This window comes from Bubalus bubalis, chromosome 1, assembly GCF_019923935.1.
Source record: "Bubalus bubalis isolate 160015118507 breed Murrah chromosome 1, NDDB_SH_1, whole genome shotgun sequence".
Classification (NCBI taxonomy): Eukaryota; Metazoa; Chordata; class Mammalia; order Artiodactyla; family Bovidae; genus Bubalus; species Bubalus bubalis.
Genome location: NC_059157.1, coordinates 91452128 through 91476367, shown reverse-complemented (window position 1 = coordinate 91476367; position 24240 = coordinate 91452128). Strand labels below are relative to the sequence as shown.

General features: G+C 42.9%; 1 protein-coding gene across 3 annotated transcripts in view; it reads right to left on the bottom strand.

Annotated features, from left to right (window-relative positions):
- Positions 1-21045, bottom strand: part of NXPE3 (neurexophilin and PC-esterase domain family member 3) — a 55948-nt gene extending 34903 nt beyond the window's left edge. The window contains exons 1-4 of one of the 3 annotated variants that reach the window (XM_025283201.3): positions 20676-21045; positions 14885-14985; positions 10006-10083; positions 9149-9319 (exon numbers count right to left, since the gene is read on the bottom strand). In XM_025283201.3, coding sequence (XP_025138986.1) covers positions 9149-9241 — 93 coding nt within the window. In that variant the 5' untranslated portion in view covers positions 9242-9319; positions 10006-10083; positions 14885-14985; positions 20676-21045. The remainder of the gene's footprint in view (positions 1-9148; positions 9320-10005; positions 10084-14884; positions 14986-20675) is intronic. The other 2 variants (XM_025283209.3, XM_006050471.4) reach the window with 2 other exon arrangements.
- Between the last annotated feature and the right edge of the window lie 3195 nt (positions 21046-24240).

The following is a 24240-nucleotide window of genomic DNA, read 5'->3' as shown; positions in this document are numbered from 1 at the left end:
TCAATCATTAATTCTTAGGCCAGACTTTTGTGAGTCAGGGAAGGCCTGGAAGACCACAACTTTTCTGCAAACACCAAGTAGGCAGAGGACATGAGGTGGAGGGGTCTGTCCAGGAAGGCTCCACAGGGTCCTGCTCAGTTATAGTGTCAGAACCGATTAGAACTATAGGTCATGCTGCTGGTGTCCAAGAGTTACCTGGTGTACCCTACACACATTGGAAACTAGATGCAGAACCTTTTTAGTACCTAACCCAGGAAACTGCCTCTTACATTATGCAATAAGCTAAATTGCAAGAGAAAACAACAACGGGAAAACAAAATCAAGAATTACTCTCAACCTATTACCCATTACAAACCACTCAAACAAGCCCTCAGACTCCCCATCCATGCCAAACCACTTCAAAATGCTATGCAAGGTCAACATAATCTCAAACAAGGTAAAAACAATCCCCAAATATAGAAGGGTTTTTAATGATGTTCTTGGATTCTGTACTTTTTCTCTTTCATTCTACATGTACATGCAGACACTCTCAATTGGAAGAATTTCATTAGGCTCCTTCATTTTAAAAGAACACACAGTATTATTTGTTTATTAAAAAGGATAATAATGACTTTGAAAATGTTTCCCTAGCAGAGTTGATATCAGCATCATGACATGGCATAAGACATTCCTCCATTTTTGTCCCCCTTTTTAACAACAAATGTAGGACCCACCCAAAAACAAAATTGCCTCTGTAGGAACTGTGGGATCCAGCTCCACATGCACAGGGCTTAGGTGCAGTCTCGTGCATGTGTGTATCTAGTAACAGGCAGATAAACCTCGGTGCTGTCGCACAGCCAGTGAACCTGTCCCAGTCCCTCCTGGCCACAGTCAGGGACAACCTGGAGAGTGGTGACCCAGGAAAATACCAATGCATTCAGCCTTCCCAAGGAGAAATTACAGAAAGAAAGAAAAAAATACAAGTTTGGATAAAACTGAGAGGGTAAGAGGAACTTTGCCAGCACTGCCCCTCCCCCAACATAACAAGCCCAAGGCTGTAGCATCCAGCATCGTCCTCATTCAAGAGGGATGAGGAGAGTGCCCAGTTAGTGCCCATTGACCCCTGCTGTGAGAGAAACTCATTTAATTCAGCAGCTCCCTGAGTACTAAAGGGGGACCTCCATGACCCCAGGGAGGGAGGGGTTCAGGAAAGAGGCAGGTAAGAACATCAAAGGTCACTCAAGGGACACAGTTCCTGCTAAGTGTGCTCATGTGTTTGGCAGGAAGTCAGCCCACAAGCCTAATGCCTCACCCAACAATCTTGCAACAGAGCCCACAGGCACCCCCAGTGCCCTGTGTGCTAAACCCACACCTCCGCACACTCTGGAGCCAGCAGCTCCTTGTGTATGCTGCCAAATGAGGCAGCAAGTGAGACTCTGCTAAACAGAACACTATCAAAAAAACAGACCAGTTTGTCTGGGCAAGAAAGAAACACAAATTTAAGCTATACTTCCTCTTTCTGGAAAACAAAAGGTTAACAGCGGCTAGCCTAGTGGGTCTTAAGAAAAGCTTAAGAATTGTGTCACAAGAAGCAAGATGTGGAAAGCAAGTGTACCCATGTGAGGGCAAGCAAAATAGACAGCTAAAACAGGACTGATGAACATCTTACCCCATCTGAAGGGAACCAGTAAGACAGCAGCAGATGTCTGCTACTTCAAGCATGAAAGCAGCAATGCAAATGTACAAGGAACATAAGGAATCATGGAAACATGTCATCACAAAAAGGTAACAATCATCCTCCAATAACCATGCTCAAAGGCACAGAATTTAGCCTTTGATAAAGAATTCAAAATAGCTGGGCTTCCCTGGTGGCTCAGTGGAGTCTGCCTGCCAGTGCAGGAGATGCAGGTTTGATCCCTGATCCGGGAAGATCCCACATGCCACAGGGCAACTAAGCCCATGCACTACAACTTCTGAGCCTGCGCTCTATATAGCCAGGGGCTACAACTACTGAAATCTGCATGCCAAGCGCCAGTGCTCCGCAACAAGAGAAGTCCCTGCAATGAGAAGCTCATGCACCACAACTAAAGAGTGGCCCCATTCTCCGCGACTAGAGAAAAGCAGCAACAAAGACCAGCACAGCCAAGAATAAATAAGTAAAATTAAAAAAAAAAAAAAAAAAGAATTCAAAATAGCTCTTCAGGGAAACTCAATGGGCTATATTACAACAAAGACAAATAAAAAAAATACATGAATAAAATCAGAAATTTACAGAGAAAGAAATCATAAAGAAGACGCAAATGGAAATTCTGGAGCTGAAAAATTCAATGAATAAAATGAAAAATGCAATAAAGAGCATTTAGAACAGATCAAATGGAAGACTGAATAAGGGGGCAGGAACTCTGAAATAGCCCAATCAGAAGAGAACACAAGAGAAAAAAGAATGAAAAAGAGCATAGAAAGCTTACATGTTCTATATGATGCCACCATGTGTACAAATATTAGAATAATCATGGTTTGAGAGAGGGAAAAGGGGGGCAGAGAGATTATTTAAAGAAACAATAGTTGAGAACTTCCCAAACCTAGGGATATACTTTGACAACCAAACTCAAAAATCTAATAGATCACCCTATTATCTCTATGCAAAAAGATCTTCTCCACGACACATTATAGTGAAACTGTCAAAAACCAAGTATAAAAAGAAAATCCTAAAAAAGCAGCCAAAGGAAAAAATATTGTAAACTATAAAAGAATGCCCATTCGGCTCTCAGTGAATTTCTAAACAGAAACCTGGGTTTGATTCCTGCTTGGGGAACTAAGATCCTGTAAGGCAGTGTGGTGGGGGGCGGTGGGGGGGTGCAGTGTGTGTGAATGGAATCAAGGGTTTTTAATAAAAACTGAATTCATAAAAATATAGACTGGTGACTACCAGAAGCTAGGGAATGGGAAATTGGGTAGACATTGTTTAAGGGTACAACCTTGCAACAGGTATATAAATAAATCCTGGACATGGAAGGCATAGCATAGTGACAATAGGCAACAAAACCGTATTACTGTATTACTTAAGTAAGTGTATGTAATAAACTTCAAAGCTGCTAAGAGACAAGATCTTAACTGTCCCTCAACCTAAAAGAAATGGTAATTAAGTGACATGAAAGAAGTGCTAGCTAACACAGTATTGATAATCATATTGCAATATACAAATGTATCAAATCAACATATTGCACACCTTAAACTTACACAACATTATATGTAAATTATATCTCAATTTTTTAAATTGCAGGTCTTTTATTCTTTTTTAATTAATTTATTTATTTTAATTGGAGGCTAATTACAATATTGTAGTGGTTTTTGCCATACATTGACATGAATCAGCCACGGGTGTACATGTGTTCCCCACCCAAACCCTCCTCCCACCTCCCTCCCCATCCCATCCCTCTGGGTCATCCCAGTGCACCAGCCCTGAGCACCCTGTCTCATGCGTCAAACCTGGACCGGCGATCTATTTCACATATGATAATAATCATGTTTCAGTGCTATTGTCTCAAACCATCCCACCCTTGCCTTCTTCCACAGAGTCCAAAAGTCTGTTCTTTACATCTGTGTCTCTTTTGTTGTCTCACATATAGGGTCATCATTGCCATCTTTCTTAATTCCAGATATATGCTTTAATATACTGTATTGGTGTTTTTCCTTCTGACTTACTTCACTCTGTATAATAGGCTCCAGTTTCATCCACCTCATTAGAACTGATTCAAAAGCATTCTTTTTAATAGCTGAGTAATATTTCATTGTGTATATATACCACAGCTTTCTTATCCATTTGTCTGCCAATTATATCTCAACTTTTTAAAAACAGGAGAAGTTCCCTTACCTTTTGATTATCTTTTAGGAAATATTCCCGCCTCCCTCTCCTTTTTAGTTCTTGTGAGGCTATGACAAAACACTAAGGACCAAACCATGTGCTATGTGCTCACAACATGCCCCCTTCTCCTTTGTTTTTCCTCTTTTCCTCTCCCACAGTCACTCTTGTTCCTTGGGTAGCCACAAGCTACCAATTAAAGACCAGAAAAATGACCCATGCAGCCCAATCCAAGAATCACCATACACTTGGTGCTACTCACCTGAAATGTGAAAGTCCTAGTCACTCAGTCATGTACAACTCTTGTGTACATGTATACAACTCTTCTGTAACCTGCCAGGCTCCTCTGTCCATAGGATTCTTGAGGCAAGAATACTGGAGTGGGTTGCCATTTCCTTCTCCCCTGACCCAGGGATCACACCTGGGTCTCCTGCATTGCAGGCAGACTCCTTACTGTCTGAGCCACCAGGGAAGCCCAAGTCACCTGGATTTTACTTAAAAAGAGGGACTTCTCTAGTGGTCCAGGGGCTAAGACTCCAAGCTCCCAATGCAGGGGAGAGCAGATTCAATCCCTCGTCGGGGAACTAGATCCCACAAACTACAACTAAAGATACCACATGCCACAACGAAGATTGACGATCCCTCAAGCCTCAACTACGACCCAGTGCAGCCAAAACGGATGAATACAAAAGACTGTGAAAAGGTCAATTTGCTTAACTTTCCTAAATGAAAACTCTGTTTTAGGTCAGTGCCAAGGACAACTTCAAGGTCTGCCATATTTTAAAATTCAGAGCCCAGAGGAAACACCAGCAGTCATTCCTGGAGCCACTCTAAGGTGTGGACTGGAGTGAACCCTATGCTTGCCCATCCCTCATTCATTTCACTGCCATTTACTGACTTGTCAGTTCAGGGCCTGACTGTTCAATGGATAATCCCAAGCGACTGATTCAGGAATGGGCCTGTGACCCAGTTGTATTCTATGAAAAGCTGCTGGAGGATTCTGAGGGATGCATGCACCCAAATCCAGACATCACCAGTACTCTGGGAACAGCTCTCTGATTTTACCTGCCAATGAAAAAAACTGTATCTCAAGCTGGACATGTGTAAGAAAGCAACTACCTGCTGCTGTGTAGCAATGTAAAATCCAACCATGAAAGTGGGTGCCATAGATAATGCATGATGAAGGAGGGCAAAGCTGAGAGACTTACAGAGAAATGGAGCCTAAACTATGCCCAACCTACTTCCCAACTTCTATTCTAAATGAATATTATTCCTTAATATTAAAACCAGATTGAACCAGCTTTCTTTACTTGCAGCCAAAAGCCCTAAAACACTGGTATTGTTTTAATAATCAGAAAACATATATATTTAAAATATCAATAAATGAGGAAAAAACAAACAAATACAGCCAATGCTCAATAAGAGTTTATCAGAAAAATAACACGGAATTCTCCCTACAACCTTTTGCTAGATATCAAAACATATACTTCCTTCTCATATATGATATGAGAGGATGGTTTCTACCTACATCACTCTAATATCCACTCTAATATCTAATATTCAGGTAGATTATCATATCTACCTATCATATCAAATCTACCTTTCTGCCAGGAGAGCATGGTTTCTACCTACATCACTCTTATATCTAATATCCAGGTAGATTATTATATCTATATATCATACCATATCTACCTTTCTGCCACTCCCTTATAAAGACCCACATGATTATATTGGGCCCACCCAGATAATCCTGAATAATATCCCTGCCTCAATATCCTTAACTGCAACTTGTCTGCAAAGTTCCTTTTATTAGACAACATATTCATAGGTTCTGGAAATTCAAACACTGACGTCTTTGGGGGCCTTATTCAGCTTACCATTTATACCAATGTGACATTCAGAGACTTTTAGAAATTCAGAAATCTGTTAATTTACTATAGTAGTTGTTCTATTCAAAATCACCTAACTAGAGGGGTTTTGCTTGTTTGTGGATTTCATTTGTTCCTTTACTTATATAACTGAATTTGACCATATCTTAGGAAATGTGGGGATTGTGTTGGGATACACCTGAGATGGAGCAGACAAGAAGTCTTAGGATTTGCATTTTTCAAAAGCCCCATGAATTATTTTTAATGTATTCAACTTTCATTCAATAAATATTTATTAATGTTTCAGAAGTTGAAGAGTTTAAAGTATCTAATCACATTTTCTGTTGGAAAAATAAATAAAAATGTAATAGTTGTGACAAAGGAAATATTTTTCTTAAATTGCAAAACACTCCATATATACAATATAAAGAAGACTAACTTGAGAGTGAGATGCAAAAACAAAAACGTGAAGGAGACCTGTTACCAATGGAAAGATTATTTGCTGCATTCAGTATTTGTTTGTTTCATTTATCTTAACCAGCTCTGAATGTGGCACATTTGAAAATGCTTTTTCTCCCCTCATCACTGTAATGGCTAATTTTCTTATGTGATATTTTTAATTAAAATTGAGTCTGTACTTTTTAGAAAATGCTCAGATAGTCTAAATGCAAGCAAAGTACAGTCACAATCAGAAGCCTAGGATGGACCAGGGATTAAGGGATGGCAGACGGCCAAGGTTCAAGCCTTTCCCACTCCCCACCCCACAGCCCAGGCTTCTTTAACTATTAATGTCACAGAAATAAACTGAATGGTTTAAAAGTCATGACAATATTCTCAGCCTGGACAAGATGACATCTTTAGACAAGGCAAAGTGTTTTACCACACTCCACAAAAAGATCTGTTTATATAAATTTTAATATCAAAACTGTCCTACATCATTTCTTACTTGCCACCTCCCTTCTCCATTATTGTTTGGTTTGTGTTCATGCAGACAGTTGGAGCTGTTAGTGGACATTTTCCAAAAGTTTCTAAGAACCACAGCAGGACTATTAAGAGGGTTTCTAACAATAATTCCTAATATTCCTTCCTGACTGCAATAACATTAATGATGTGGACTATGGCTTACCCATGGAATAGGAAATGGCAACCCATTCCAGTATTCTTGCCTGGAAAATTCCATAGACAGAGAAGCCTGGCGGGTTGCAGTCCATGGGGTCGCAGAGAGCTGGACAGGCCTGAGCACCCACGAATGAATGGCTTACCCTCTCAAGTCTCTCCTTCTCCCTTTTCCTACCTCCCAGCCGTCCCAGACCTCCTAATACACAACCATCTTCTCTATTCTTACACCGACTGTTGAAAGCAGTAAAATACACACCCTCACAAAATCAATGCAGATAAGCACCACGTACACATGTGATCTGGAAAGTCACTGTCCCTCTATCATCCTGCAGGATCAAGCTCCATCCCACACTCCCATTCTTTCAAGCCCATCTGAACCAGTCTTCTGGGCACCACCTCCCTCCCACCTTCCACCTCCCGTCTAGATAAGAACTCCCTCAATGTTTCACCTTCCAGCAGAAGACGTATCCACATTATTACCCATTATGACAATTTTCCCTCTTATATCAGAGGAAGGAGCACACCTCCCCCTACATAATAATAAAATGATAACAAGAACACACACTATGAAACGTGTCCCTTGTCCTACATCATTATGTGCTCCGTCTGTGCTCTAAGTCCCATCCTCTCCAGCTCCCCTTTGTCCACTGAACCTTCTCTCCAGCTTCTCTATTAAGTCTTTCCCTTCAGTTTCAAGTCTCCCAGACTTCTGCTTGCAACCAAGACAGAGAAATGGTGAGATTTACTCTTCTACCTGAAACAGTGGTTCTCCAGACACAGCACGTTAGACAACAAAAGAAATGATGCCTGAAAGATGGGAAATAAAGGAAATGATTCCCATGATTGACTGCCCTTTGCTGACAACCTGAAAGATGGGAAATATAGAAAATGATTCCTGGAAAAAAAAAAAAAGAAAATGATTCCTGGGAGTGTTTGCCCTCCACTGACAGCCTTGAGAGCATCTCCAGGCTGCAGCAGTAGGAGACAGAACCCAGCAGGAGCCTGGTGAACACCCTAAATTGAGGAGATGGCCGAGAGTCTTACAGCCGATTAGAACCCATAGGACAGTAACAGGAGAAGAGAGCTACACACAAAGAGAACTCAGGAGATCTGCAGAGAGTCCAAAATAAGTATTCAGCAGAGTACTAAAGAGCATATGTGCATAAGCAAACTCCTGGAGACTGGGGAAAAGAAACATCTGAAAGGATAAAAGAGAACAGTATAACCTGAACTCCCGTAGGGCCGGGATGCTGGACAGTCAGTCAGTCCACAGCAATATCCAAAGAGCAAAGAGATAACCAGAATTAACTTGGACCTGTGACCTGAGAAGCACCACAAGCCAACAAAATTAAAAGAACAGCATGATTTTAGATAGGAAATACTCCATAAATTTCAGTGTATGTGAGTTCATGAAGGGAATTTTTAGAAGAGAAGGGGAAAGGGGACTATTACTAAATACCTTCTTGGCACCAGGCACTGTAAGGGTTCCATAATATGTGGTCCCCGCCTGGAGAGCCACACACAGTCTTTATAACACTCACCATGAACTCCATCCCCTGAAAATCTCCTTCAGTTTTTTGCCAGGAGTCAGATGAAAGGTCCCCTCCTTGAAAGGCTTTCTTTCATCATTCTAAAGCTACTGAACTGTAGTTTCGGAAAAGACTACTGAGAGTCCCTTGGATGCAAGGAGATCAAACCAGTCAATCCTAAAGGAAATCAATCCTGAATATTCACTGTAAGGACTGATGCTGAAGCTGAAGCTCCAATACTTTGGCCACCTGATGTGAAGCGCCGACTCATTAGAAAAGACCTTGATGCTGGGAAAGATTGAAGGCAGGAGGAGAAGGGGATGACAGAGGATGAGATGGTTGGATGGCATCAATGATGCAATGGACATGAGTTTAAGCAAGCTCTGGGAGATGCTGAAGGACAGAGAAGCCTGGCATGCTGCAGTCCATGGGGTCACAAAGAGTGGGGCATGACTGAGCAACTGAACAACAACACAGTAACCCACTTTCTTTTCTCTACAATACTTCTCACGATTTCTAATTATCATTTATTATTATATTTTATGCTTACTTATAACTTATATTTTCTCCCATGCACATTTAGAATATGAGATCCATAGGTACCAATCACTGTACCTTTGGTGACTAGCAGAGTATACAACCATTGAAGGCACTCAAATACTTACTGAATTAATGAAAACAAGAACTGTGACCAGGATTAGTTTCCCGATGATCAATATTTTCCAGACTCATTAGCCCCAAATCCCCTGATGTGGTTCCCTTAGTTATGAAGAAGCATGCTGAGGACTCACCTCTACCTGAGTAACATTGACGACCAGCACCACCACCATCAACACTGCAAGCAGACAGCAGAACAGCCGTAGTTTGAAGAAGTTGATCCACATTGTCTGGCTGTGTCTTGATCACCCATGGCCGACCCATGGCTCCTTTCATTGCTCAAAACTCCATGTCTTTACAGATGGCTAACAAACACATGAAAAGATGCTCAACACTGCTCGTTATTAGAGAAATGCAAATCAAAACTACAATGAGATATCACCTCACACCAGTCAGAATGGCCCTCATCAAAAAGTCTACAAACAATAAATGCTGGAGAGGGTGTGGAGAAAAGGGGACACTCTTGCACTGATGGTGGGAATGTAAATTGGTACAGCCCCTATGGAAGACGGTATGGAGATTCCTTAAAAAACTAGGAGTAAAACCACCATATGACCCAGCAACCCCATTCCTAGGCTTATACATTGAGGAAACCAAAATTGAAAAAGACAAATGTATCCCATTGTTCATTGCAGCACTATTTACAGTAGCTAGAACATGGAAGCAACCTAGATGTCCTCTGACAGATGAATGGATGAAGTAGTCATGGTACATATACACAGCCAATGGAATATTACTCAGCCATAAAAAGGAACAGCTTTGAGTCAGTTCTAATGAGGTAGATGAACCTAGAACCTATTATACAGAGTGAAGTCAGTCAGAAAGAGAAAGATAAATATCGTATTCTAATGCATATATATGGAATCTAGAAAAATGGTACTGAACAATTTATTTACAAGGCAACAATGGAGAAACAGACATGGAGAATAGACTTATGGACATGGGGAGAGGGGTGGGTGATATGTATGGAAAAAGTTACATGGAAACTTACATTACCATATGTAAATGAGATAGCCAACAGGAATTTGCTGTATTGCTCAGGAAACTCAAACAGGGCCTCTGTATCAACCTAGAGGGGTGGGATGAGGAGAGAGATGGGAGGGAGGTTCAAAGAGAGGGCATATATGTATACCTATGGCTGATTCATGTTGAGGTTTGACAGAAAACAACAAAATTCTGTAAAGCAATTATCCTTCAATAAAAAATTTAAAAAACTCCATGTCTTTGCTTTTCTGAGATGCAGATGAGCTTTCGGTTTGATCTGCTTCTTTTCTGTTTAGTTTCATTAAGAGTTCTTTGTATAGAAGAGCAACTGGTATGGATTTTAAAAGCACATTTTTCTCCAAAGGATTCCTTCAAAGAGGAGAGATGAGCAAACAGATCACCAATTACGACAGTTTAGGGTGGAGTAAAAGGAAAAACACTGTATTTCCTCTTCCTTAACCTTATCCAAGGCCCAGAGTCATAAGACAAAGCAAAGAGCCAGAGCACAGCAGGAACTACTCCACATTTGGACAATTTACTCAAACCCAGCTCCAGGTTTTCATGTAAATAGAGATACTTCTCCTGCTTCCTATTTATGTTTTAACTTTTAAGAAAGCAAAGAAGAACATCTTCAGATTCTTAGAAATTACAAAATTCACATGTTAATTTTCTAAAGAGGTCTAAATAAATAACTTCCCTTCCTTTACAGTTTAAATTTTATTACATTCGGTTCAGTTCAGTCGCTCAGTCGTGTCCGACTCTTTGCTACCACATGAACTGCAGCTCGCCAGGCCTCCCTGTCCATCACCAACTCCTGGAGTCCACCCAAACCCACGTCCATTGAGTCGGTGATGCCATCCAACCATCTCATCCTCTGTCATCCCCTTCTCCTCTTGCCCTCAATCTTTCCCAGCATTAGGGTCTTTTCTAATGGGTCAGCTCTTCACATCAGGTGGCCAAAGTATTGGAGTTTCAGCTTCAACATCAGTCCTACCAATGAACACCCAGGACTGATCTCCTTTAGGATGGACTTGTATCTTTTTGCAGGCCAAGGGACTCTCAAGATTACTAGGGTAATTATGGGCTTCCCTCGTGGCTCAGTGGTAAAGAATATGCCTGCTAATGCAGGAGACCTGGGTTCAATCCCTGGGTTGGGAAGATACCCTGGAGAAGGAAATAGCAACCCACTCCAGTGTTCTTTGTCTGGGAAATTCCATAGACAGAGGAGCCTGGCAGGCTATAGTTCATGAAGTTGCAAAGAGTTGGACATGACTTAATGAATCAACAATAACAAGAGGAAAACCTGTGATTTTATAAGGAGTTCTGGGGTTAGGTGCAAACCATTCTGATAACCTCTGGAAAACAGGAATGCCATCCCTCTGTATGTCAAGAGACAGCAAACACCCTTTGGGTTTCTGGCTCCCCTACCCCACAGGCAGCCCTGATGCCCCCTCAGTTGAGTAACAAGGCACAAGAGGAAAGATACCTGCCCTAAAGATGCAGGAGATGAAAGCTAAGTGTGAGGAGTAACAGGTCACCCTAATCCTTCATCACATCTGCTGAAGGCAGAGGACTTGAGAGTAGGCTGCTCCTTACTATTCTTCCATGTAATCATTTTTAAAATACTCTCTCCAGTTGCTATTATGATACAGGTAAGCAGTGAAGCTGCTAGTATTTTGTTCCCAGTGATGATTTCCATGGAAAGCAGGGTAGAGAGGTCAAGGTGAAGAGGGTGTATAATCCCAGTGCAGAGGGCCTCAGGATACCTCAGCTGCACCAACACTCCTCCCTTTTGTGTTGGACCTGGCAAGCCCCCTCTTCCCTCACTCCCCTACTCCTCTGATCTAATCTGTTCCCATTCCCACACCACAAGGACAGACAACAACCCTTCCTCACCCCAGTGTCATAAAGGAAATGAGGCTAAGCTATTCCACTATGCTTTCCATCCTGAGAATTCCCAAAGCACTTACTTTTTCCACTTCTCAGCTGATCTCTATATTTGTATGTATTTCTAGTCTCCCCAAATATACCAATAAAGATTATATTGAAAAAAACAAACTATATATCCCAAAAAAAGCAACTTAAAGATAACAATGTACCATACTTTTGGATTCCTTCCCAGTACTCAGCTCTTTGCATGATATATGTTGATTCAACAATCCACACAATGAATAATTACGGAGGCCTGGGGCTTCCCTGGTAGCTCAGTGGTAAAGAATCCACCTGCCAATGCAGGAGCCATGGGTTTAATCCATGGGTCAGGAAGATCACCTAGAGAAGGAAATGGCAACCCACTCCAGTTTTCTTGTCTGGGAAATCCCATGGACAGAGGAACCTGGTGGCTACCGGCCATGAGGTCACAAAGAGTCAGACACAACTGAGCAACTACACAACAACTCTGTATTGCACACTGTACTAAATGCCAGAAATCCTCCTGGCAAAGCTTACATTCATATTAGGTAAAAGGTATTTCCCTCCTAAATTAAAGAGAAAGAAATCTTGCACTCCTGGCTGCTGGGAGCCAGTGTGAGGAACTCCGCCCGTGGCAAAGGTCATGAGGAAGGAGGCTCGGCATACACAAAGGCGGGATCGAGCCTCAGGAGTCCCCCTGGAAATTTTCGAGCACCTACCCCCAAAACCAGAGTCTGCCTACTTTACTGCTTTGTGCTCTCACCTACACCTCTGACTTTACGGGGGGCTGTCCCCCACCATCTCTCTCTGAAAAAGAGTTAACTTACAGCTCCAGTTAATAAAGTTCTTGGGCGTGACAAGAGTGTTTCAACCTACAAACTCCTTTGGAAGTCCTCTAGCCTGCCTGAACAGGTTCTTCTGGCCACATGTGATTGTTCACAGCCTCCCAACCATGAGAGGCATGAGATGTTCTAAACTGTCTAAATACAGATTCCTTTGAGCAGTTAAAAGATTGATTAGAAATTGTATTGGTGAAGGGTTTTTCACTTGTTGGGTCAATGTTTACTGCTAAGTTTCCATATCCCTTACCTACTGTGTCTCTGGGAGTGTATTGATTAATATAATCGGTGTATAGGAATATAAGTAGTAGCTTTAATGTTTGTAACCTTGGACCCTTGAGTTAATTCTTTTCTTGTTATAGCCCACCACACCTTTGCCCTATAGGAATGCAACTTTATCTAATGCTTTTGGAGGGTGGCGCCTGACTTTAGAATAATCACCTTTAGAGAAAAATAAGTTTTCTGAAGAAAGGGTCATAAAATGTTAACAGGCCCCCTGGCCAGAAGATGATGTAAATCACCTAAACTTTTGCATATGATAAGTTTGAAAGCCTGGCTTCCATAAGGATCAAGGACTGCTGACCTTCACCCATTATCCTCTATGCACAACTTAAGGTATAAAAACTACTTTGGAAAATAAAAGTGCGGGCCTTGTTCACCAAAGCTTGGTCTCCCTATGTCGTTCTTTCTGTCACCTTCTGGCTGAATTCCCATCTGTAGCATGGAGGCTCGTCAAGCCTACTAATTATGCCTGGGCTTCTAAGATCTGACTGGGGAGGCCTTAGTGTCTCCTCTCCTTCGGGAGAACAGGAGGACGCCTGTGGCCTACATAGGTGACGCAAATTCCTTGTCTTGGAATTTTACTGGCTTTCAACATAAACCAAGTTATTCAGCCTCTTTTCTCCACTGAACTTTCCTACTGAGCTATCCTTATTTAACCACTCTTTATATCTTTAATTCTATCGTATCCTGGTCACCGACGCCGTCCCCCCTTCAAGTTCCCTGGATCCACTGGGGCTGGACCCTGGTACCTGGCCACCTCCACAGAGACGCCAGGTAATATGAAAGACTGCACTTAACCATTTCATGGCCCCAAAACACCAGCCCCTCTCCAAGACCCAGCTACCTACCCACCCTGAAATGCCTGCAAATTCTAGGAAGGAAATGACTGTGAAATAAAGGAAATAATTCTGTCACCAGTGCCCCAACTGCTCCTCTGCAGAAACCCTTCTCAAGGAGTTGGCCATAAGAACCATAGGTTTCCCTGATGGCCAGAGGGAGAAGACCAAACATGATACTGCACAGAAGCTCAGCTGTACCACTGCAGCTGTGGTCTATGTACTGCACGAAGGCCAGGAGTCTAGAGGATGTCAGTATGGCTCAAGCTGGTCAGAAGCAGCACAGCAATGGTGCAGAAGGATGGTGAGGCCTGGAGACCTTGGAGCTAAAGGAACAAAAGGCCTTATAGGCAGCAATGCAAATATGCAAGAAGCCCCTCACAGGCAGGGACTTCTGATGAAAATCCTCATGGAGGGTCACGCCTGGAAAAGACCTACTTCCTGCTACAAGTAGGTGGAATGCTGAGACTGAAAGATCCATCTGTACACCTATAGCCTGAGGTGTACTAGCCAAACCTCCCTTTAAAAAGACATATACTAAAATGTTGATAGTTGTCATCTTTGGGCAGGTTTTGTTTTTCTCCTTCATCTCTGCCAGGAAATATAAGTCACAAATATAAAGAATCAAGCTGGTTTCTAAAAGTAATAATTAAAAAGGAGCCATAAGGAGAAATAAGGCATTAAATCAGATACAAGAAAACAAATTTAAAATGAAAGATTCCAAAGTAAGAAAAGAAATATCTAACAGATTTTTGGGGTTTTCCTACAAATATAAAACCTAGGCATTATAACAAGAAATCTATTTGCAAATAAAGCAGGAAAATATTATTTGGTATCTCAAATTGCCTTAGAATTGAGTAAGAAAAATAGTGTTAGATAGGAATGACTCTAAAAAGCTTCCAAGATCAAATCCAAAATAAAAATATATAATTGAGTTTAATTTACCTTTTTTCTTTTTCTGGAAATTTCCAGTTCCCAAGAGCTACTTTTTGAAACTAAGAAATTAGGGTTTACTTACCTTCAGTGTAAAGTCTGAACTCAATCATGATAGCCCTTATTCTTTTCTTGTCACATTTGAAGCACATGTTGAGGTTTTTCATTTTTATACCATTCTTTCTGCTGCAACAGAGATAAGTACATGAAACACAGGTTAAAGATACTGAAAATGAAGTAAAGGAAAATATATTTGAAATCAAGAATACAATTTTAAAGCAAGAGATATACAAAGATTTCAGGACAAAGTAGTGGGTAGAGTAAGGATAGGAACATTTCCTTTCCTAGCACTAAAAAAAAAAAAAAAGATCTGGCTATTTATATTCACAAACTTACCCAGAGAAAATTACTCTCAGATCTGAGCTGAAGGTCAAAACCTTATAAAAAGCAATATAATTGGAAAAAATATAAATCACGGATAAAACCTTCATATGTTTTTGTGGTTTTTTTTTTTTTTAATTTTATTGAAGTATAGTTGATCTACCATGTGATGTTAGTTTTGGGTATACAGCACAATGAATCACTTATACATATACATACCCCCACCCTTTTTAAGATTCTTTTCCCATAAAGGCTTTACATTAGATATAGGCTTTACATTCCCATATAGGCTTTACTCATTACAGAGTACTGAGTTCCCTGTGCTATACAGCAGGTCCTTATTTTTCTTAAAGATTAGAATAATCATGCACTTCAATGCTCCATCCTACCACTAGAGAAAACAAGAGGTACTGGACACATCTAAAAGTTGTGATCACTCCGTAAGGACTCTCAACTTCAGCACTTTTGTTTTCAAATCTCTCTGAAGTGTTAGAACACACTTACTCATGCTTCATCACTTCAGTTCAGTTCAGTTCAGTTGCTCAGTCGTGTCCGACTCTTTGAGACCCCATGAATCGCAGCACACCAGGCCTCCCTGTCCATCACCAACTCCAGAGTTCACTCAGACTCACGTCCATCGAGTCAGTGATGCCATCCAGCCATCTCAGCCTATGTCGTCCCCTTCTCCTCCTGTCCCCAATCCCTCCCAGCATCAGAGTCTTTTCCAATGAGTCAACTCTTCACATGAGGTGGGCAAAGTACTGGAGTTTCAGCTTTAGCATCATTCCTTCCAAAGAAATCCCAGGGCTGATCTCCTTCCAAATGGACTGGTTGGATCTCCTTGCAGTCCAAGGGACTCTCAAGAGTCTTCTCCAACACCACACTTCAAAAGCATCAATTCTTCGGCGCTCAGCTTTCTTCACAGTCCAACTCTCACATCCATACATGACCACAGGAAAAACCATAGCCTTGACTAGATGAACCTTTGTTGGCAAAGTAATGTCTCTGCTTTTGAATATGCTATCTAGGTTGGTCATAACTTTCCTTCCAAGGAGTAAGCGTCTTTTAATTTCATGGCTGCAGTCACCATGTGCAGTGATTTTGGAGCCCAGAAAAATAAAGTCTGACACTGTTTCCCCATCTATTTCCCATGAAGTGATGGGACTGGATGCCATGATCTTAGTTTTCTGAATGTTGAGCTTTAAGCCAATTTTTTCACTCTCCTCTTTCACTTTCATCAAGAGGCTTTTTAGTTCCTCTTCTTCTGCCATAAGGGTGGTGTCATCTGCATATCTGAGGTTATTGATATTTCTCCCAGCAATCTTGATTCCAGCTCGTGTTTCTTCCAGTCCAGCGTTTCTCATGATGTACTCTGCATATAAGTTAAATAAGAAGGGTGACAATATTTAGTCTTGACGAACTCCTTTTCCTATTTGGAACCAGTCTGTTGTTCCATGTCCAGTTCTAACTGTTGCTTCCTGACCTGCATACAGATTTCTCAAGAGGCAGGTCAGGTGGTCTGGTATTCCCATCTCTTCCAGAATTTTCCATAGTTTATTGTGATCCACACAGTCAAGGGCTTTGGCATAATCAATAAAGCAGAAATAGATGTTTTTCTGGAACTCTCTTGCTTTTTCCATGATCCAGAGGATGTTGGCAATTTGATCTCTGGTTCCTCTGCCTTTTCTAAAACCAGCTTGAACATCAGAAGTTCACGGTTCACATATTGCTGAAGCCTGGCTTGGAGAATTTTGAGCATTACTTTACTAGCATGTGAGATGACTGCAATTGTGTGGTAGTTTGAGCATTCTTTGGCATTGCCTTTCTTTGGGATTGGAATGAAAACTGACCTTTTCCAGTCCTGTGGCCACTGCTGAGTTTTCCAAATTTGCTGGCATACTGAGTGCAGCACTTTCACAGCATCATCTTTCAGGATTTGGAATAGCTCAACTGCAATTCCATCACCTCCACTAGCTTTGTTTGTAGTGATGCTTTCTAAAGCCCACTTGACTTCACATTCCAGGATGTCTGGCTCTAGATGAGTGATCACACCATCGTGATTATCTGGGTCGTGAAGATCTTTTTTGTACAGTTCTTCTGTGTATTCTTGCCACCTCTTCTTAATATCTTCTGCTTCTGTCATGCTTCATATTTATGTTCAAAGAGCAAGCAAAAAGTAAAATCCATGACCTGCTGGGTCTGTTTTGTCAAATTTTGATTAAGACTGTTTACGTGCCAAACTAAATTCCTTATGACCTGTGGCAAACCCATACTGACTGCCATTAGTCCAAGGTATTGGACTTCCTTCCACTTCTGCTTTAGGAAGTCAGATACCTAATAAGTGAAAGTGAAAGTCGCTCAGTCATGTCTGACCCTTTGCAACCCCATGGACTGTCCATGGAATTCTCAAGGCCAGAATACTGGAGTGGGTAGCTTTTCCCTTCTCCAGGGGATCTTCCCAACCCAGAGATCAAACCCAGGTCTCCCGCATTGCAGGCAGATTCTTTACCATCTGAGCCACAAGGGAAGCCCAACCTAATGAAAAGCCGGCTTAAAACTCAATATTAAAAAAACCAAGGTCAAGGTATCTGGCCCCATCACTTCATGGCAAATAGAAGGAGAAAAGGTGGAAGAAGTAACAGATTTCCTCTCCTTGGGCTCTAAAATTGTTGCAGATGGTGACTACAGCCAAGAATTTAGACGATGACTGCTTCTTACAAGGAAAGCTATGACAAAACTAGACCATGTATTAAAAATCAGAGACATTACTTTACCAACAAAGGTCCATACAGTCATGGCTATGGTCTTTCTGGGAGAAGGAAATGGCAACCCACTCCAGTATTCTTGCCTAGAGAATCCCGTGGACAGAGGAGCCTGGTGGGCTGCTGTCTATGGGGTCGCACAGAGTCGGATACGACTGAAGTGATTTAGCAGCAGCAGCAGCATGGTCTTTCTAGTAGTCATGTATGTATGTGAGAGTTAAACAATAAAGAAGGCAGAGCACCAAAGAACTGGTGTTTTCACACTGTGGTGCTGGAAAAGATTCTTGAGAGTCCCTTGGACTGCAAGGAGATCAAACCAGTTTTGATCAGGTTTGAAGGAAATCAACCCTGAATAGTCATTGGAAGGACTGATGCTGAAGCTGAAGCTCCAGTAATCTGGCCACCTGACGGGAAAAGCTGATTCATTGGAAAAGACCTTGTTGCTGGGAAAGATTGAAGGCAGGAGGAGAAGGCGATGACAGAGGATGAGATGGTTGAATGGCAACACCGACTCAAAGGACATGAGTCTGAGCAAGCTCCAAGAGATAGTGAAGGACAGGGAAGCCTGGCGTGCTGCAGTCCATGGGTCCCAGAGTCAGACATGACTTGGCAACTGAACAACAATGACATCTGACTTCCTACTCCCATCTCACTTGGAATTACAATCATCAGTCACACAAATGAAATACTTGAGTTTGGTACTAAAAAGAAAATGAAGCAGCAACTCCACACTCTAGAGGGCGAATGTTCTTAGACAACCATTTCACAAAAACAGTATATTATTGAACAACCACACATCTAGTTTCTGGGACAGTCCTCATCCTAAATACTCTGACCTTCTAGCCACATAAATGTATTTATCAGAGCAAGTATCTGGAATTAGAATTTGGAATGCAAGGACACCCATACAAAAGACAATTTACACAGAATATACCTATAATTGAATTCTCCTAGCTCAAACTCTCCAAAGAACAGCTGTATTTCATAGGGTACTGAGTAAGACTTTGAAAGTTAACAGGGCACCCTCTAGAGAAAAAACTGGAGACTCATCCAAGACCATATGAGATCATCCTTGAACAAAAATGAAGCAGGGACAGAAGTCTGCACAAGGACAGACATCTGCAGGACTTGCTTCCTGATTTCATTCCACAGACCCCCTTCTCTTTCACATACTCCCACCTCACATGCCCAAGATGCTGATTCACCTAGGCCTTCTTTTCTCCTTTTAAAGCAGCACTAACGCTTTCATAATTCACCACCACCCCCCCAGCCGCCCCAGGGGGTGGGGTGGCAGTGATGGGGGTAAACACAGGACAGAGAAGTACACAAATCGAATAAGTCACAAAGCTATATATGCTGTAAGAAGAAAATAGGGCATGTTTTTAATGCGCTATTAAAACATGGTAGTCCTTAATCTCGCATGCCCATTAATATCATCTGGAAGCTTATACAAATACCAATGCCTGCACAACACCCCATCAACTGGATCAGAATCCATGGGAGTAGGGCCAGAGAAACAGCTTTTTATTTAGGGTCTGCAGATAATTATAATACACAGCCAAGTAGGGGAACCACTGGCACAGAGTGGCCAGAGGGTGCCATTTGTACAAACTGCTCAGGGATGGCCTTTCTGAAATGATGTTTCCATTGTAACTTACATCGTCCCTCCAGGACAATTCGATTCTGGGGCAATGGGGAGAGCCAACCCTACTTCAGTGATATGTCCCTTCGTTTCCTTTCTCAGAAATAAATAATAGCACTGTATCAGGCCCAGAGAGACTGTGAGGATAACAGGCACAAAGAACGTATTAAACACAGTCAAAGGAAAGCGGAGCCCAAACGCTATGGAGGAACATTGTGTTGTTTTACTCGGTGGATTGAGACAATTGATTATCAGGGTACGGGAGTGCCGCCAGCTTCAAACACACGCTGATGTTCCAACAGATAATTAACCACAGTAAGGAGCGGCACCCATCGCCTCTATTTTTAGAAAATGCGGCAACAATCCTCCCTTAGGGTAAATAATGAAAACAAGGGAAATTTTACAATGATAAATTTTGTATAAATCCTGCCTGAGAATCCCTCTTACCACCACCCTAGTGGTCTTTGATCAAGTGGAGACGAGCGACAGGCCAGGCTGAGTCTCCACATCTCACCTTGTAAAAGTCACACTCTACCCAAGCGACCTAAATCTGATGTCCCAAAACAACAGTAAAACCAGAACAATCCAACGCCTGAGAGGACACCCAGCCAAAAGGCAGCTGGGGCTCAAAGCAGCGATGAGACTGGAGTTAGGGGCTGAGGAGGGAGCCGTCTCCAAGTGTTCGGTACCCGCTCAGAAAAGGAGTCGGGGAGAAGGGTCTTCAGCTGCCCCCAACTCTGGGCTCCGCCGCGCTGCGGCTGCTCCCGCGGGTATTGCGGCAAGTCTAGAAAGCCGAGGATGGAGATGCTCGCGCCCTGCCCCGCCCCGGGACCGGCTGCTGCTCGAGCTACTCCGGACCAGCTCCAACTCAGCCGTGCCTTGGGCCGGAGGCTCGCGTTCCAGGCTCAGTTACCCCAGCCATGACCCCAGGGGCGGCAGCTCGTCTGCATCGGGCCGGGAACTCCGGAGCCAAAGCGCGGAGAAAAGGGTCTTAGCAGCCGAGAGGCGTCCGGGAGGAGCCAGGCAGTGGTTCGCTCGGGCGACAGGGGCCCATCCCGGCGCTGGAGCACAAGCCGCAGGCCCGCACTCACCTCCATCCAGGTCTGGCCTCCCGCCGTGCGCTCTCCAGCTGCCCGGGACCTTGACAACCTGCTCAATAGCCGCAGCACCAGGCCGCCCGGCCCTGGCTTCCTGACTCCGCTGCGTCGCCTCACCCCCGACCCCCGGCTGCGATTGGCCCAGCTCTGGGAGGGGCGGGGCCGAGAGTGCTGACTGACAGCCGCGGCCTTGGAGCGCTAAGCGTTGCCCAGAGCCGGGACACAAGAGTTGGCCCCTGCGGAGTCCGTGCAACTTTTCTCCCTCGCGAGGGCGTCCTGCTGCTGTCGCCTTTGATCTGAGCTCTGCCCACTATCGGGACCCGGCTCCTGTCGCCTTCGGACATCAGAGTGTCCCAGGGAACAACTGGAGATGCCCCTACTTGGGCCGTCTTTCCTCTCAGTGGCGCAATGTTTTGTTCCCTTTATGGGTCTGCCAAACTCGAGCACAGAACAGGCTGGTCCTTGAATCTTTCCTTTTTTGACGTATTTTCTTATCCCCGAAAACAACCCCGTTGCTTTTATTCTCCTTGTACGTGACCTAGCAAAAAGGCCTGAATACTAACCACCACCACCACCACCACCACCACCGAAAAACCACTTAATCCTATTTTGGACTTTCTTCTAAGCCGTAAAACGTCCGCAGCAACTATGTGAAATTCAGGAACTGAAAGGAGTACTTGGAAGACAGAAGCAATTGCTCAGGAAACCTGAAGGGATGGCGGGGCTGCGCTGTATTCCTCAGGGCTAGAAGCACAGGGCTGTGGTGTTAACCCAGTTCATCCCAGCAAAAGGCAGGCTCCAAAGGCAGGTTCCAAAAGCAGTCTGCCCAGACTGTGGTCTCAAGGTCAAAATATTTGACATTTACTGACCACAATGGACTCTATGTGCTGATTCAGAAGTTTTCAAGGCAGGCCTGTATGCATGAATGACCCATATGACTGAAATAAAAGGAGGTTCTACATGAGGCAACCTCTTCTGGAGTAACCATTTCATTCTTCTTTCTCGAGGATCAGCCTTTCCTATTCATAAAAGGTGATTTCTGTTTCCTCTGTGCCTAAGGATCCGCAGCCCAATGTGATAGACTTCTGCTCTGATTAAGTCCTGTGTTCCATACATGGACTCCCTGACACCTATGTTTCCCAGTCTGGCTGTCTGGCAAGTGGCAAATATTAATACTTAAACAGGACATACTGACTTCTAGATGGTTTCGGACCACCTTAGTGATCTTTATTAACCCCCAATCACACAGGCACTCATAACCCCAAGGCATTTGAGTTATCTTATATTTTACAGCCTGAGAACCAGACATGGAAAAACGGACTGTGTCAAAATTGGGAAAGGAGTACCTCAAAGCTATATATTGTCACCCTGCTTATTTAACTTAAATGCAGGGTACATCATGCAAAATACCAGGCTGTATGAATCACAAGCTGGAATCAAGATTGTAGGGAGAAATGCTAACAACCTCAGCTATGCAGATGACACCACCCTAATGGCAGAAAGTGAAGAGGCACTAAAGAGCTTCTTGATGAAGGGGAAAGAGGAGAGTGAAAACGATGACTTAAAACTCAACAGTCAGAAAACTAAGTTCATGGTATCCAGTCCCATCATTTCATGGCCAATAGATGGGGGAAATATGGAAACAGTGGCAGATTTTATTTTCTTGGGCTCCAAAATCACTGTGGACAGTGACTACAGCCATGAAATTAAAAGACACTTGCTCCTTGGAAGAAAAGCTATGACAAACCTAGACAGCATATTAAAAAGCAGAAACATCACTTTGCCGACAAAGGTCTGTATAGTCAAAGTTCTGGTTTTCCCATTAGTCATGTACCGATGTGAGAGTTGCATCATAAAGAAGGCTGAGCACCACAGAATTGATGCTTTCAAACTGTGGTGCTAGAGAAGACTCTTGAGAGTCCCTTGGACAGCAAGGAGATAAAACCAGTCAATCCTAAAGGAAATCAACCCTGAATAGTCATTGGAAGGACTGGTACTGAAACTGAAGCTCCAATACTTTGGCCACCTGACACAAAGAGCCAACTCATTGAAAAAAGAAGACGCTGATGCTGGGAAAGATTGAGGGCAGGAAGAGAAGGGGGTGACAGAGGATGAGGTGGTTGGATGGCATCACCAACTCAATGGACACGAGTTTGAGCAATTCCAGGAGATAATGGACAGGGAAGCCTGGAGTGCTGCTGTCCATGAGGTCGCAAAGAGACATGACTGAGCAACTAAAAACAACGTTTTTTTACAGTTATTACAGACACAAAAAAGATTGGGAAGGACCAGAGATGCCTGTCCATCACCTCTAGATTCTTAAAAGATCTCTGACAGAAAGTCACCATACTCCCAATGCAGAATTGTTGAACTGTTGTTGTTCAGTTGCCCTGTTGCATTCCTTTCTCAATCCCGAATCAATCAATTGTTCCATACAGGGTTATACCTGTTGCTTCTTGGCCAGCACACAGGTTTTTCAGGAGACAGGTAAGATGGTCTGGTGTTCCCATCTCTTTTAAGAGCTTTCCACAGTTTGTTATGATCCACACAGTCAAAGGCTTTAGCGTAGTCGATGAAACATCGGTAGATGTTTTTTATGGAATTCCCTTGCTCTATGATCCAGCAAGTGTTGGCAATTTGATCTATGGTTCCTCTGCCTTTTCTAAACCCAGCTTGGATATCTGGAAGTTCTTGGTTCGCATAATGCTGAAGCCTAGCATGCACGATTTTAAGCATGACCTTACTAGCATGGGAGATGAGTGCAATTGTCCGCTGGCTTGAACATTCTTTAGTGCTTCCCTTCTTGGGAATTGGGATGAGGATTGATGTTTTCCAGCCTTATGGCTACTGCTGGGTCTTCCAGAATTTCTGACATACTGAATGCAGCACTCTGATAGCATCATCTTTTAGGGTTTTGAATAACTCTACTGGAATTCCATCGCATCCACTAGCTTTATTGACAGCAATGCTTCCTAAGGTCCACTTGACTTCACACTCTAGAATGTCTGGCTCTGGGTGACTGACTATATCATCGTGGTTATCCAGTTCATTAAGATCTTTTCTGTACCGTTCTTCCATGTTTTCTTTCCATCTCTTTTTGATCTCTTCTGCTTCTACAAGGTCTCTACCATTTCTGGCTTTCATTATGCCCATCTTTGGGCAAGTTTCCCTGGATATTTCCAATTTTCCTGAAGAGATCTCTAGTCTTTCCCCTTCTGTTGTTTCCCTCTATTTTTATACATTGTTCATTGAAGAAGGCCTTCTTGTCTCTCCTTGCTCTTCTTTGGAACTCTGCGTTTAGTTGGGTGTAAGGCAGAATCCCACTGTACAAAAAAAACACGAACTTTGGATCCTAACCTGAATGAGTCTAATTCACAGCTTTGTCTCTTACTAGCATTGCCATGCCAGACAAATTACTTAACTTCTCTGAGTTTGTTTCCTCAACTGTAAATTAGGTATAACACTATCTGCTCTTAGAAATAAGTGAGAAAACAAATGAAAAGTACCTAGGAGAGTATCCCAAATCTCTTCCTCTTGAATTCCCTAATCTCAGGTTATG